The sequence below is a fragment of the Patella vulgata genome, chromosome 6 (assembly GCF_932274485.2).
Source record: "Patella vulgata chromosome 6, xgPatVulg1.2, whole genome shotgun sequence".
Classification (NCBI taxonomy): domain Eukaryota; kingdom Metazoa; phylum Mollusca; class Gastropoda; family Patellidae; genus Patella; species Patella vulgata.
Genome location: NC_065884.2, coordinates 42,191,670 through 42,208,478, shown reverse-complemented (window position 1 = coordinate 42,208,478; position 16,809 = coordinate 42,191,670). Strand labels below are relative to the sequence as shown.

The following is a 16,809-nucleotide window of genomic DNA, read 5'->3' as shown; positions in this document are numbered from 1 at the left end:
ACAACAACATTGAGATATCCCCCTAATGACGAAAAACGTACGTAGTCTCGATTGTCAGACCTTTTATAGGTAGTTTCCGTAAGTGACGTCATGCATAACCAGGCCATTTCGGCTTGGTCGGCCATATCGTTTAACGCAGATATTGCAGGCATTTTCCAATAAATGAAATGTTTAAATAAAAAAATTTAAAAGAAATTATATAACGTTTGAAGCAAAAAAAAAAAAAGAAAAAAAGAGGCAAATATAGCTTTGGCATAATGCATCTTTAATTTTACAGAAATAAATACGATGTTAACGTTTATAGCCAATAAATGCATACGCATTACTAGGTGAAGAGTTAGAACTACGTTATGAACCTCGCTTCATAATTGTTTGACCTTATAAACGTGATACACGTAACTTAACTTCTGAAAGATATATTTATTCATTCTTAAAAATAGCACTGCGTGGGCACGTGGTACGGAAACAACCCATGTTATCTGACCGCTTGGATTTCTTTGAAAATGTGTCACAGAGCTGAATCAACAGGTTTAATTCTTTAAAATATATCTGATATGATTCTTTAAAATGGGAAGTGTCAGGTGTTTTGGTTTTAGTCACTCAATACCAGTTATTATGTGTGGTAGAAATGTCATCTTACACGTATTTAAATCTGGGACAAAACTAACATTAAGTAGAACTGCGATGCAGTAATGACGGGTTTCGCCGTTGCCATGTTACCCCTGAACTTGTGTCACTTCCGGTGCCACGTTAAACTTGAACTTATTTCACTTCCCGTACCAATAAAACCGTTAAACAGATTTCCACATAAGCATTGCACACTTGTTATAAAATGGATGCAGAATCAACCAAATCCAGCAATATCAATTCCATTTATACATTTGTCGCCATGTGTTACATATGACAAAAAAGTGATCCTGACAAAATTGGTTACTAACTTACCGCTAAGTTAGCTAACGTTCTAATGGAAAATTAAAAAGCGAAAATAATCATAAAAAATGATCCTGAAAAATTGGTTATTTTTTGACAAAGGGAGATGCTAGAAGCAATTTTTGGATATCTATATGATCGTATTGATCCGGTCTATATGTCCATTGGAATCAAATATCATAATTTCAAACGAATAATAAATATATCTCATTTAAAAAAAATATGTGTTTTGAAGGCTAAAAATACAGTTTTTGCCAAAACGACATTGCTTCCAGTAATAATGAAAATGTTAAATTAGTTCTATGAATGGCATAAGGCATCACATGGTGAAACTTTTATAAAAATCGAATAATAATTGACACTTTTGTAGTCCAAAAACCTTGAAAAGTGACTTGTAGAAAATCGTCTATTTCTGTGCAACCGTATTTTGCGATATCTATATGTTCGCATGGGTTCACTCTTTATGTTCATTCTAAGCAAATATCTTAATTATAAACAAATTACAAATGTGACATATTTGAATAAAATGTTTGTTTTGCCAAAATGACGCCATTGCCGGTGATATTGAAAATGTGAAATTGGTTCAGCCCAGTCAAAAATATCATTTGGTGAAAAAAAAATTCGAAAATCTAACTATAATATAACTCCTTTACAGGCAAAATAACGTGAAAAGTGACTCATGAAAAATTGTATATTTCTCTTATGAGCGCAATAAAATAAATTTCTTAAAGCATAAAATACCCCTATCCTATTTGGTCAACATTTTAGTTTTCCTTTCTGTTAAGCTATGCCAATCTTCTTTCTAGTTAAAGTTGCGTTGTGGGCGTAATTCCATGGCTTTGCGTGGCTATCTTTTCGTGTCTACTTAAATTGATGCAATACCACCTGTAACCTTTACTAATTCTACAAAATGTGATTTTATAAGGCCCTGGTTTATGTACATAAAGCTAATAAATATAATGGAAATTTGAGCTTTAATTAGGTTTCCCTAACTTGGATAAAGTGTACAATCAACATAAATATATTCACCGAGTGTGCGCAGGAAATTGTGTTTTGGGAAACAAACATAAATAAGACAATATAATTGGCCAAGAAGTACACGGGTCTGAATGAAATACGTGAGTTGTTAAGTAACCAAAGCGTAATAAACAATCTCTCGAGACAAACCCACGGATACGACACAATATACATTCAAACAAAAAACGCATATATCAAATCAAGTAAATGTACCCAGGTGCTAGCGCACTAGTCCACCTGCACTGTACAGTCCCGGGTCTGTGGTGATACAGCCTTCACTCAAAATCCAAACAAATTTCCAATAAGGGAAACAGTCCAAGAAAAAAATGGGGGATATTCCCAAAAGTTGTATCACACTGGTGTGAGTCATGATGTGCTACATAAAATTTCAATGTCAGCGCACTGAAGAAAACCCCCCTTGTTATAATGTCATTTCAGTATAATATATAAATATTATATAATTTCTATACGCTGAGTAGAAATCACGGAATGTTTTATCTGAAATAGGAAGATAAATAAGCGATAAGTGTTCGTCTGTCATTTTAAGAATCTCTTCTGAATCTTGAGTAAATGAATCGTAAGCCAGAAGATCGACAATATGTAGCTGATAACGGCCACATAGACTGTTTAAATGATACGAGGGCTGGGTGAAAAGTTCTAAGCCTATCTGTGAAAAACCTGTACAAAGTCGATGGTTTCCGTTTATTTTCTACATTGTCCCCTTCGAGGTGTACACACGTCATCATTACTAGCAAAATGGCGACCGGCTAGTTCCTTTTTGGAAACAGGTTTCATGCATGGTTACAAATCTAGCCAAAAATTATCAGTATCTGCTTGAAAACGGTGCAGATTATTACGGAACGTCAGGAATTTGACACGTTGCTGATTCTCAGTCGGGAGCTTTGGCACCCATCTTGCAGAAACTTTTGTCATTCCTTACTCGTTGGCGATAATGTGGTCAACCCTCTCATGAGAGATGCCCACAACACTGGCAATATGTCGAGTGGTCAATCGTCAATCAGCCATCACCATGTTATGCTCCCGGGTAATGTGTTTTTGAATGGTTGTTGTTGATGGCCTTCCAGAGCGCAGGTCATCGTCAAGGCTCTTTTTGCCTCGCTTAATTTCCGCATCCCACTTCTTTACTGTGAAAAAGGACGGGGCATCATCCCTTAAAGTGGAAACCATGTCTACTTGTATTTGGGCTGGCGTTAGTCCTTTCAGTTGCAAGTACTTGATGACTGCCCTCTAGCCAGTTTTGTCCATTTCTAGTGATTTCAATGGGTAGGTTCAGAAGATGGACTGGTATGAAGACAATAATAATACTACAGTTGCAGTTCTTATGTCTATGATTAATTCAATGATTGTACTTGTTGGTGGAAAACGTTTGTTTAAACCCAATTGATCTATCCTTTTCAGCCTTAGAACTTTTCAACAAAATCGACAAATCGATAAGCGTTGTATCAGCATCTGATTGTAAGCAGTGTTGCGTGTAAAAAGGCCATGCGACAAATTGTGGGGTCTTTTATAAATACATGTACTCAATCATTGCTCCCAATCCGCACTGTTTACAGATAAGATATTCGTTTCCTTCGTGTTGGTTTATGTACATATTCCCCCGGCAATTGTCACGAAAATTATCAGTACATTTACTATTGGAAATGTATAGTTCATTAGCCGTTTGAATCTGAAAAGACTGTAAAGTGTGGGTCAGATGTGTGAAGATCGGCTAAGTCGCCTAGAATCCAAATATGAGAATAATAAAATCAGACTCGCGACGCCAGTGGTCAGATGGGACTAAAATAATTATAGCCATTGCTTCAGAAAATTTTAATGTACGTTCTACATAGTCCACATTATCACATGTTACAGACTTTCTATTAATTCGTATTTAAATGTATAAACATTATGAACCCTGGGTAGATATCGCATGCGTCTATTTTGAAACAAACATTTGTAAATATAGAACACGTCGACCTACATTGAATGAAGAATTATATTACAGTTCAAATGACAAATTACCAGGTATTACAGAAGGACATTATTCTTCCATTGGCAACAAAAGAAGTCTAATAGCTTAAGTTGTCAAAACTTTAACGACAAAATCAATAAATCCACCTATAAATTCACCCGAATAGTCGTGGATTAAGCGGAAAAAGGGAAATCCAATTAGATAAAATTAGATTTGGTGTTAAAGCAGCTCTGTATGGATTTAATCATGATCTTATATATATATATTTTATGTACAAGAACACGTCTAACTTGTTCAGATTTTAAACATCCTTTAGAGCTTGTAAAATCATGACCTTGTTGCATCTATACATCACATATATATACACCGTAACTCTTTATATTTTCACGAATAGTTCACACGAACAATGCACGTATCAATTGCATGTTTAAAGAGCCCGTGTCGCTTTCAGTGGAATGTTTCTGATATCATTCACAATCAGATGTATAATTAAATGATGATGGTGTATCAGTTTTAATGTCAGCATGTATTTGATGTTTTTCAGGTCTTTCACCAGGAACTCAACAGATGACGAACACTTTACCGGTGATGTTTGCAACATCTGCTATAGGAATTGTACAGGCCAGTGTTTCAATGATACCCATCGATGAAGCTCTTATATTCTCTCTTCTCTTGAATGTCATGCATCGTGTTTTCCTACTCACCAATCTCTGTTCATTTTTAATGCATCTGTAAGTCTAATTTAAGTCTATTTAAACTCGGTTTTCCATGCGAAAATATACAAAGAAATGTCAGTGCTTTTAAAGTTCCACATCTGGTTTGACTTGATGCAAGTGGAAGCGTCATTAAATGGATGTGTGAAAAATCTAATCACCAGCAAGACGCACACGTAGTAATTATGATATTTAATTCATCTGGTATAGAGTGTAATAAATACAGTCTCATTTCAGTTGAACGAATTACCATATCTACCAAAATGTGTAATACTGTTACTAAAAAGTATGATATTTCGTCGGTCTATCATACCATAATTAAGACCAATTCTACTACTTCTTATGTCGGCCATTTGTGTATAGTCAAAATAACATTTTGTATAAATGTGGACATGAATGAAATGTTAACTTTACTCATAATATTGTCAACGTGGCAGTGTGACTTTAAATTTAGCTGGCATTAAGAAATGGCCGATGGGTGTTCCAGCTGTCAACAGATTTAGTCAAAAGCGCAACTAGAAAGTACATTAAGGAAAATTTCCGAGAAAGAAATCGAAGTTAACAAACTAATATTGTTCTATCACTATAATGGAAATAGCACACCCGATATAATCCACACACGGTTTTCAGTGTCAAAATTAGTTGGTGGAATAATACTGTAGTTAACTAAAAATGTTGCACATCACGATTTTAATCAACTGGTTTAGTGAAGTTGATAAAAAGTTAAACAGGAATTGTATCAGTAAGCACGATAAACAGGTTATTCGATCTTCCATGGAGTAATTGGACGTCTAGAAAGGAAAAGGATGCTGTGTTTGTAATGAATAAATGACTGCCTTTATCTGAAATCCGTGGAGAGATGGAATCTGGAAATTTGTAGGAAAATAATACATTGCTGCTGGTTTTATTAATCGAATATATGATCTTCTAGTAGCGTTTAAACAAATTGACATATAAACATTGTGATATGATATATCTGGGGTAGAAATCAGCACGCATAGGGTAATTTAACAGTTTTTGTTTAAAAAGTGAGATTCCAACAATGGCTATCCGTGGTATATGACTTCGTTATATATGTTACCTCCAGTTTGTCTTTTGTTAAATGGACGATTTGTCTTTTTTCTGAAAGGACAATTTGTCTTTTTCTAAATGGACAATTTGTCTTTTTTTTCTAAATGGACAATTTGTCTTTTTTCTAAATAGACTACACATCATTTGTTACATGTTCCATATGTCTTTTACTAAGTGGACGATTTGTCTTTGGTTAATCGTCAAGATTTATTATGTATACTATTTATAATTATGAAAGTATCAGATACGGTTGTGTATTTCTATGCAATGTTTCGCTCATTGATCATCGATGATGCTTCTGCCTTTTCTTGAGATCAGCGTTCATCATGACACGGATAAAATTGTACGTGTCGTGAGTTGGTACTGCCAATAATGGATAATTCAAACCTTTTTTAATGTTTTAGTGGTGTTGGTTTCTGTCCGAAAGCGTATATTCTCACATGCTGACGTTGATGTACTAGTAAGTTCAGAGTTATAGCAGAGGGTTAATAAGTATTTATTTTTTCTCTTTTGTTTTAGGCATTTTCCTCAACAGCACTTTGGAAAATTTTTTGGACTTGCCATGTTTGTTTCTGCCATCATTAATGCATTCCAGTTTCCTATCAAGAATTTTTTACTTCATAGGTACAACGCTTCTTTGTATGTAAGTAAATCACTATTACCATTAAATCCTTATGTTAAAACAGTTTGTGATTCTCGATTAGGAACTTGGGTGGGTTTATTACAAGAGTCAAAGTTCACTGAAATCGGGACGTTCTGCCAGTTATCTTCGGCTATCGCTTCACTTAGTAAGTGGCATGTGCCGTGAACCAATAAATAACAATTTATATAAATAGTTAAATTATGTGCGTGGATAACATAATTTGCATAAAATAGTTAGATTGTGTTCATGGATAACATAATTTGCATAAAACAGTTAAAATGTGTGCATGAATAAAATAGTTTATATAATTAAATAGTTAATTGTGTGGATGAATGACATAAATTATATAAAATAGTTATACTGTGTGTATGAATATCGGTATTGTGTATAAATTTTTCAGGTGAACATTTTTCTACTAGTAATGTGTGTTGTAACATTGGGTCATCCTATCAATGTTTGGAACCATTGTATCAAACGTCTGATTAGAGACCCACCACGTGAAGATCGCAGAACCAGAGATGCCAGTAATTTGCGTTTGGCATTGCCGCCAGAATTTGTCTTGGCCATGACTGAAGGAAATGGTGAGATTGTAGAATTGGTACCAGGGGAAATCTTACCGATTGAAATTACCGGTAATGGTGATATTCCAGAAGTAATTATTCAAAGTGCCAGTGATGGATCAGGCAAAATATCTTGAAACTGTATACCTATTGCCGCGCCTGTTACGAAAGTATATTTGTCGGAATTACTTCCTGTGAATTGGAATCCCTCCCGTGAAAGCTCTGTTACATTGTAGTGTCCATGACTCGTATTCCCAGATGACGTCTGTGTCTAATAGGACAATGTTTACGCTACTTTGTTGTTTATAAGATTGTATAGCTAAAAGGTGATACTTTAAAAGAAACACGTCACACTGAAAATCCGATGATTTCAGTTTGCCAGACTGGATTTTGTATGGACTGTGTCATTTAATCTTTTTTTTTTTAAAAATGTGATTCTTTTTTAAAACTTGTCATTTCATTCCGTTTCTTTTTAGAGAATGTAAATTCTGAACGACATTGATAATTATTAGTGCTAAACATTAAAGTTTGCCGTTCGCAGTAATTTGTCCACAATGTTACACTAAATTACTTCTGAAGTACAATTCCAGCTGCTGTAGTTTCTTCAATTATACTCATTATCGATTTTTTAAATGAGTTTCAAACATGCACAAACTAAAGTGCATAGTACAACTGATATGACGTTTATGATAAACTTTAATGTGGCTCGGATTGTAAAAAAAAAAATATAAAAAATGGGAACCTTTTTCCATTTTATTTGATTACCTTACAACAATTAATGTAGCATACAGACTATAGTAACAATAGCAAACATGGACATATCGTATTCCGTAAAAATTATGTAACACGCGAATTATTAAAATAAAATTGAACCTTATGATAGTCCCGGAATGACCTAATTTGTATCGAGTGGTCGTTAAACCCCATTTCTCCCTCTTTCTCTCTCATACATGTGCTTCAAAAGCTTTCTCTTGTGGACTAAACTATAAACTGGTGGATTTTTCGGTCCAATACATTCGAAATAATCGGCGTTGATTCCGGAAATTTCCATGAGTTTGGAAATACGACTTGACTATCACGTTACCCAGTAATTTTGTTGAATATACGAAAGCTGGCTTCATAGTTCTAAGCCTTTTTACAATCTACATAGTCCCCTTCAATCGTCGATCAGCTATCACCATGTCATGCACCCGGGTAATGTGTTCTTGAATGCTTGCTGTTGGTACTCTCCCCGCTACGTTTAAATTCCGCAGTCAACTTCTTTACTGTGGGAAAAGAAGGGGGCACCATTCCCTATGTGGAGACCATGCCGGCATGTATCTGTGTTGGGGTTAGTCCTTTCAGTTGCAGGTACTTAATAATTGCCCTATAGCCAGTGTTGTCCATTTCTGGAGATTTCAATGGGTAAGTTCACAAGATGGTCTGGAACGAAAAAAAAATAACACTACAGTTGCAGTTGTACTAGTTGTTGGCAAAAGTTTGTTTCAATCCAGTTAATCTATCCTTTTCAGACTTAGAACTTTTCAGCCAGACATCGTATATATTATGTTGGCCGATTTGACGTTACAGGACTTCTGTGCTTTTACTGATGACACGAAATTGTGACGAGTACAATACTATACTTTCGTCCGGGGACAAAGTTCTGTTATTTGATCGCGCCTAGAACATTCGATGGTTGGCGTTTATATAGGGGCATTGCCGAATTTGGCAACGTTACTGAAAATAATTATTTATCACCAAATAATACATTCTACAGTAGATATCGCTTGTGTGTTTCATAATCTACTGCGATATCTCCTTAGGAAATATCGCTTTACACGAATTTGATTGGTCAATCAAAAGGGAACTACTTTTTTTATTTTCAAAGAACAGTTCATTTTTTATTAAAAGTAACTTCTTTCTTATTAAAAAGGAACTATTTTTATTTAATTGACTTTGATGGAAACACTAGGTCAATATAGAGGACTTTGCAATGGTTGAATTGCTGTCAAAAAAGGGTGTATCACTACGCCGTATTGTAATCAGGTTCAGTAAATGTGAAATCTGTAGCAAAGAATTATATTTATTTATTTGTGCATGTAAGAAAGGGTTGAGTGATAAATAAAATCTCCTACTCGTCTTTTTTGATATCAAAAAAAGACTCGAAGGAGATTCTCTATATCTTCGTATCCAGTACATAAGGTGTAAAAAAAGACATTATCTTTTTGAAATGGTATCGACAAAAGAATTAATAATTAGTGGGTTTGAAAAAAAAATATTGGCTGGGCTCTATTTGCCTCAAACAGACACATAAAACGCGAACATTTTTGAAGTTGTACTCACAGTAAGAAATGAAATCAAATGAAATGGGGTCCTACTGTTCAAAAATTAACTGGTCACGACAATGATGACTTTGATCACAATAAGGATGAAAACATGCAAGTACCATGTTTTGGCGTGCTGTTATTGGATCATTGACAGTCGACGAAGTGATTTGTCTATATAGCCAATTGCATGGTTAAACACAGCTGTAATATCGAGCAATATGCCTTTAATTCCTGATAGTCTGTCTTGATTGCTTATGTTCGCAGCCTCTGTTATATCTCAATATATGTAGACTGTTCGTTGAATTAGAATATACAGTGTATTTAGTTTCAGGTGATGTGAATCTGCTTTTGTGAGCCCTATACAAGTAACTGTGAGTCCAACAAGTTAAGATTAACAGTATTGACATTCTCTAAGTTATGTTAGACATTTAAATTATTTGCTCAGTAAGAGTCCATCGAATTTATTTGCTCAGTAAGAATCCTTTGAATATTAGACGATAATGTGATGTCCCGGTGCCCTAAGAGATATAATGAGCATCACGAATGAGAAATAAAATTGGAATATTATGTGTGTTAATAACAGTGTTTGTACGTAAATGAGAAATGTTCTTGTTATTCCCCCGTCGCTCAAATGTATTAAACAATCATAGCAATTATTTTTCGTTATTATTAAGTTGTCAAGTCTATTATTGTCTTGTGTGAGAGGTTCTGTAGAAATTCGAAACCTGTTGATTGAAGTCATGACGCAACTCTTTTGTACCAGTAAATATCATACACTTTATAATAAGACTATTATGTCGTGTTTCATTTGTCGTGTTTTTCTATTTTGTTAAATTTATACTACAGTCCAGGGACGTCTTTGACGTTTGTATCTAATGAACCCAACTTTGCCTTCTCACCAACTAATGATGAGATGCGTAGTCTTCGTCAAATTTGGTTTTTAACAAACACATTAGCTCTAGCCAGTAAAAAAAAATAGCTCTAGCCAGACTTCAAAGGAAACTCGGAAACGATAAAGAGATGTGAATGGTGTTTGACGCTTCATTGGAGAGAGGGGGGGGGGGGAGGGACCGTGGGTTAACGTACACTAAACACTCAACCCAAACTAACATTATTGTGTTTAATTTTGATTGTAAAACTGCTTTCTGTGTGTTATAATAAACGATGTCCAGTATATAATGTCTCATCTCTTATTATCATGTTTAAACTGGTTATTATGGTGTACTCACTATTCCTATAGCTGTTGTCAGTCGTCTCACGCCCGTCTCTGATGACATTACACAGATCTGTTCATATAGATAGACTATAGATAGAGGTACAAGGAAAGTAAATCCCCCTCCGTTCTTGATTACAGGGTCCATATTCAAAGGTTTTCTTAAAGTTAAGTAAAAGTACTTAATTTTTCCACTTAACCAAGTGTCTTACCTTCAAAGGCTCTATTTTACATAGACATGGCGATTTGAAAACCCTAACTGCACACTTAATATATGGAATATCAACATTAGCCCAAAAACATGAATTTTTAACTTAAGGAATAACCTCCACTGCCAAAAATCACGAATTACTCACGTCGCACGCAAGTTATGTCCCCTTAAGAGCACCACTATACTCTATTAAAATCTTAGTTGTCATTGTCAGGAAAATGTTTGTCGAAATATTATATTGTAACGCACGAAAATAGTATGACTATAATTTATGATAAATTATGATGGTACGCATCCGTTACCGGAACAACTGTTTTCGTATAGATGTCCCCCCCTCCCCCCCCAAAAAAAATCATAAATAAAAAGATTTCATTAGCAGTAAAAGTTATCGAATAGTGGTACACGTAGTATAATGATGGATATTGTAAACTTTATTATAACGAATAGAAAATAACATATTAGCAATATGCAGGGCTATTGGCTTTAAAGTTAAACTGAACAAATCATTCAGTGCTGTTTATCAATCTATCATTTGAGAAATTCCTAGAAATTGTGTCAGTTCCTAAACTTTAGAATCCCAAAGACCTAACCATGACGGCAAATTGTAAATCATTGGTGGCACGCTTCGTTCAGCAGTCATCATCATATACTTCAAATATTTGTATGGTAATGAATTGTAAAAAATAAACCATGCCTTGCTTCTCGCGGCCGTATTAATATTTTCTGAAATCTATAATGGAATGTCATCGCAATGTCAAATTTACAAATAAATTTAACGCACCAAACTTTATTATATGACAGTCGTGGCAAACATGATTGATTAAGCAATACAAACATAATAGTAACCATTTGGGTGGTAGTAACCTTATACGCTATTATGGCTCTACAAAATCAAGTTTGGTGATGACAAAAAACATAACTTTAAGGGAAAATTCGACACTTAACACTGCTTTTGAATACCACTTACCCTTAACTTACAGGAAGTTACGTATATTTAAGTGAAATCTAGTAACTATCTTAGACTTAAGATATCCTTTGAATACGGGCCCAGGTCTTGGAACTGACTCACAACAAGAATGTCTTGAGTTCAGATACCCGCAAATCTTCAGTCTGATTGATTGTTGCATGAAGCTTCGAGTTGTGTAAACACTAATAATCCTTTTGTGCAATACGAGGAGCAGGATTTGTCGGGGGAGCTGCATTTCTTGTAATGATAACCCTCCCACTATGTTTACTTAGTACGCTTCAGAATAATATCCCATCTTTACCTGGGGTACGGTAAACAAAGAAATGAAATGAAATAAAATGGGTTTTAAGGTCCTACTCTTCTGCTAGATCTTGGCTTTCGTCATGCAGTGTAGGGACAGCGGCCATACGGCCTACTCTTATACAGTGGCGGCGCCAGCCGTCGGTGATTGGAGGGGCAAAGTCCAAGGTTAAGGGGGCAAAGGCGCGAGCTTCAACTAGGGGTACGGGGCCTCCCCTAGAAAATTTTGAAAAACAGGTTGCCGGAAATGCAGCCTGGCAGTATTTCAGGCACTGATCGATGAGGTAAAGTGTCAACGAACGGACTTGCGAATCACGACGAAGCCCACTCACGAGCGTCAAAGTAGGGAGTCCTCCCCCAGAAAATTTTGAAAAATAGACTGCCGGAAATGCTGTCTTATAGTATTCTGTCAGTCACCGATTGTCGAGATAAATAGATCTGCCCAGATACCGTTCGTCGCCTGATCACTAGTTTATCCGAGTAGAGAACAAAATGTCAAACGAACGGACTTGCGAACCTCAACGAATTCCCCTTGGGAGCGCCAAAGTAGCGAGTCCATTGGGGACCTCGCCAAGAAAATTTTGAAAAATAGACTGTCGGAAATGCTCTACAACATGCAAGTTTATGACTGAGTGGGGATGTGGTATTTATTCACCGTAGAAGGTATTGATTACCGAAACGTATCACAAATACTTTTTTTTATTTTCTAAAATTATTTGGGGAGGGGGGGGGGAAACAGAGGGCAGACCAGATTAATGGGGGGGGGGGGCAAATGCCCCCCTTGCCTGCACCCCCCCCCCCCCCCGGCGCCGCCACTGCTCTTATACCGACGCCGGTATACAAGTCGCCGTTTCTGTATCACTGACAAAGGTAAGCAAAGAGTTGTTGCCATCGTACCTTATCTTATATTTATGGCTACTCGTCCAAAGAAAACGCCATGCAGTGGGCTATGGGGGAAATGTTGCCCGGCAGGGGAATTACGGGACCTCGGTTTTTTATCATGCTAATTAAAACGCGATGGCTTTGAAGGTGTAAAACAAACAGGAAAGAAATATGATTTCATAGACACGACAACTGCAGCCAAGAAAGGAATATGATGAATATAGTATAGGTAAAACTCCATGTCAGTATCACGGCATGTAAACGCAAGGAATTCCAGGTAGATATTAAAAATATAACTGTTATTTGTAGAATGTAAATTTCCATATTCATTGAATAAAACCCACACAGAAAACCGGATGGTGCACGAAACACAGTGAATGAATAATAATATTTTTCTTGAAAAGTAGGAAAATTGAATGAAATGAAATTGTGTTTAACGTCCTACTGCTCTGCTCTAACTGGGCTAATGAAGACGTCCATACGCTATACAGTGTACTGTGAGGGAAACTTTGCCCGGATAGCGGCGCTACGGCCTACTCTTATATTGAATTCCAACAGTCAGGGTTTTTTTTACGTGCACGCTAATATGTACAAGGAACCTTGATTTTTCGACCCATCCAAAAGACTATACGTTATTCCTTGCCAGGCCCGCAGTCCTATTCCACTGTAAAGAGGAATCACGCCGGAAATGTCGTGATGTCGCGTAAAAATGTCGGAAACTGACTATGGTTTTGTAGCAAAGTTTGAGTAGGGAGAACTTTTTGTAGAAATGTTTAGTTGGTACCTAAGTAAGTATTTGAATTTGGGTGGACACTCACCACATGGTAGGTTATTCCGCTATGACGTCATCAAAGATGGCCACCGACGTTATATCAATTTTATCCTACCTGCTCTAGTTTTCTGTCAATTTCTATGAAATAAAGGCCAGAATGAAGATGTTTATGTGAACTTAAGTGAAGAACATATCTTTGGGTAAATGTTTATTTCTAAGTGAAAACATGGGAAAAGTTTAAAAATATAAAAAAAAAAGTTAACACATTTGCAATGCTATAACCATAAAAAATTCTTTAATAACACTCAAAAAAGAAGCTCGGTCTCTTTATATAAAGAACTATCTGTGCGTGCATGAAGCATATGACTAGTTACCACAAGATGTGATGTCACAATACATATAGTTACCACAAGGTGGAGTATCTGCTGACTGGGAAGAAATACACTGAGCGGAATCTCTTACCCGGATTCGAAATGAAGTTAGCAAACATATAGGCCTACCTAGCGCCAATAAAATCAATGTATTTATATGTATAGCGATAATAATTGTTGCCTTTAGAATAGAAAACAACATTTAAAGACATGTTCATGCAAAGTATATAGTAGGCATACAAAAAAAATCTATTACCGTAAACATACTAAAATATCGTACACTAGGATAACTGGGCACAGAATTATGGGATAAATAAACTAAAGACTGCAAAAATTCCGATCCCTCCTATGTTGCATTTTCGAGATTATTACCGTAAACATACTAAAATATAGGGGAATCAGGTAAGGATAGGCACAAACAATAAATTTGAAACTAGCTTTGGTAGCTCGAAGATCTTTCTTTCATCAAATCGACAGATGGCTAAGGTATGAACATGCAAAAGTTCATGGACTTCCTATTTTGCATTGTCGATATATATTACCGTATTCATGCTAAAACAAATATGGGTAAATTAGGGTAGGTTTACTGCGCACATTATAACTTCTTACCTAGTTTTGGTGTCTCGCAGATGTTTATATCAGGAAATCGATAGATGACTAAGGTATGCTCGTGTGGACATGGCATCGTTCAGTAACTTTCTTTATCTTGCATTATCGAGTTATATTACGGCAAAGTTCACAGCACCCAGATTGGAGGCGACGTTCGTGGGTTCAATAAACAGAGGGTACGCCCACGTTATGTCAAAAACCACACAAACCAGGTTTGGTGGGAAAATGTATTTTATTTCACAGAATCATGGGATCAATAAACTACTAGACTGCAAAATTTCAGATTATTGTACATGTTATTCAAATTATATTGTTGTATTATTGATTTCTGTGTTAAAGTAGCTAAGTCTCTAACTCAATATCATCCAAAATCTTACACATTGAAAACACGAATTATTTGTCAATTCAAATCAACATTGATGTTGTAATCTTACCGGGAAAAGGTAGGTTTCTGCTATCCAATATTTAAGACAAAATAAACATTTTACCATTGGTACACGAATCGTGTACCATAGTGCGTTTCTGCGTCATTTGCAACTAGTGACCAGAAAGAACGAGGCTAGACATATTCAACAACTGATGTCAAACGGTGACCGTTGATCTTATCTGGAGCGCATGCGCAATAGACTGGAATAACCAGACGCTAGAAATTGGCACTTGGTTGAGACTCATGCCGTATTTCGCTGGACATAACTGATTTGAAATTAGAGTCAAAACGGAAACAATTGAATGTAAATCAGTTTATATACAACCAGATTACATTATATGCGTTACGACCCATTTGGGTCAATTTCTAGGTCCCAAATATTAGCGATTTAGCTCCTTTAAGTAAAGTTTTATTATGAGTTAATTGTCTTGTCCTTTCTTTTGGTCTCTCGTATCTAGCTCAGAGGCGTTCCCAAAACAAGACGAATCTCTCGTTGGCAGAGGATTCGCAACAGGGCACACAATGATTCAAGCATAGTTAAATGGACAATAAGCCCCCTCTAAATACGAAACAGGAACATGTTTATCGATATTGTAGCTTAAATATCTTAAATGAATTATGATATCGCCAAAAAGATATTTTTAACGTTTGAACATTTTTAGAAGTATTGGAAATTAGTTTTATTACAGTGTTTTGGTCGGCAGTACCAGCTGTGGTTGAAATAGTTCCGGCCTGCTAACCGAAAATAAAGAGGAGTAACTCTTGGCAGCAAAGATGACTTCGCCTCTGACAGTTTCATATAAACGTCGGTGAGTTTTTAGCCTTTATTAATTATTTTGTTTGTGTAGCCATCTCTAATATTATATTAGGAGTATTATTTAGGACCCTACACAAAATTATCAATGTCTACTAATTTAATTATTGAATCCAGAAGCTGCATTAACATTAATTGTATTTTGTATTTTAGGATACCTGAAAACGGTTTTAATTAATTTATGACTGATTTTCTACTTCAGGACATTTCTCATTTGTGCAACAATTCTGATTAACCCAGTCTGTCACATAAACTAACCTGCAGTTTTCTTCATCTCGGCAAGAAACTCTTCAAAATTTTTACGATGATCAGGTCGATGACGTGAAACAATGTTGTGGAGGTCTTTCAGTATTACATTTTTTCCAGTCATTGACTGTATATGCTGTTGAACCAGTTTCTTGTTGGCTTTTACTTTGAGCATACCTCCAACATCCACTGCCTCATCTACGCTAAGCCGTCTTTGTTTCGGCAAGTGTTGAAATGTAGCCTGTAAGAATTAAGATCATAGACATCTAATGAAGGCACAATCTGTAATGTAACAGTTAACTGTCAAAATCATTAAACAAGCTAGAAACATCAACACTGATTGGTTAATCAAATGTCTGACATCATAGAGTCAAAAGCCGCTCTATGACCTCTGATGCTGCCTTCCACTATAATTGGTCAGGTCTTCATGTAGTTGAGGCTATCAAAAGTATAAAACAAGCCAACAGTGAGGCTGATGTCCCCTGCCGAAATCCCAAAATAAATAAATGACACATATTAATTAATAGCACATTTATTTTTTTCAAAAGCATCAAGCAATCAAACTATACACTAAGTTTCATCACTCTCTATCAAATAAAATCAAGATTATCTTGTCCCAAAGCATCGACCAAAGAAATTGATTAGCTCTGCTTAGCTTCAGCTCAAAATGTAAATCATTGAACTCATCTACATCTGCATCAAGTTTAAACATTCTACCTCAATTAAACGCAGAGTTGTTATGTTCCAAAGTCTTGACCAATCAAATTGCTTATCGCTCCTTAGCC

At 35.9% G+C, this 16,809-nt stretch overlaps 1 protein-coding gene across 1 annotated transcript in view; it reads left to right on the top strand.

The window, feature by feature from the left end:
* The window catches only part of LOC126823274 (equilibrative nucleobase transporter 1), a 72,503-nt gene extending 64,630 nt beyond the window's left edge, over positions 1-7,873 (top strand). The window contains exons 8-10 of the mRNA XM_050552007.2: positions 4,464-4,650; positions 6,223-6,346; positions 6,747-7,873. Coding sequence (XP_050407964.1) covers positions 4,464-4,650; positions 6,223-6,346; positions 6,747-7,043 — 608 coding nt within the window. The 3' untranslated portion in view covers positions 7,044-7,873. The remainder of the gene's footprint in view (positions 1-4,463; positions 4,651-6,222; positions 6,347-6,746) is intronic.
* Positions 7,874-16,809: the final 8,936 nt, after the last annotated feature.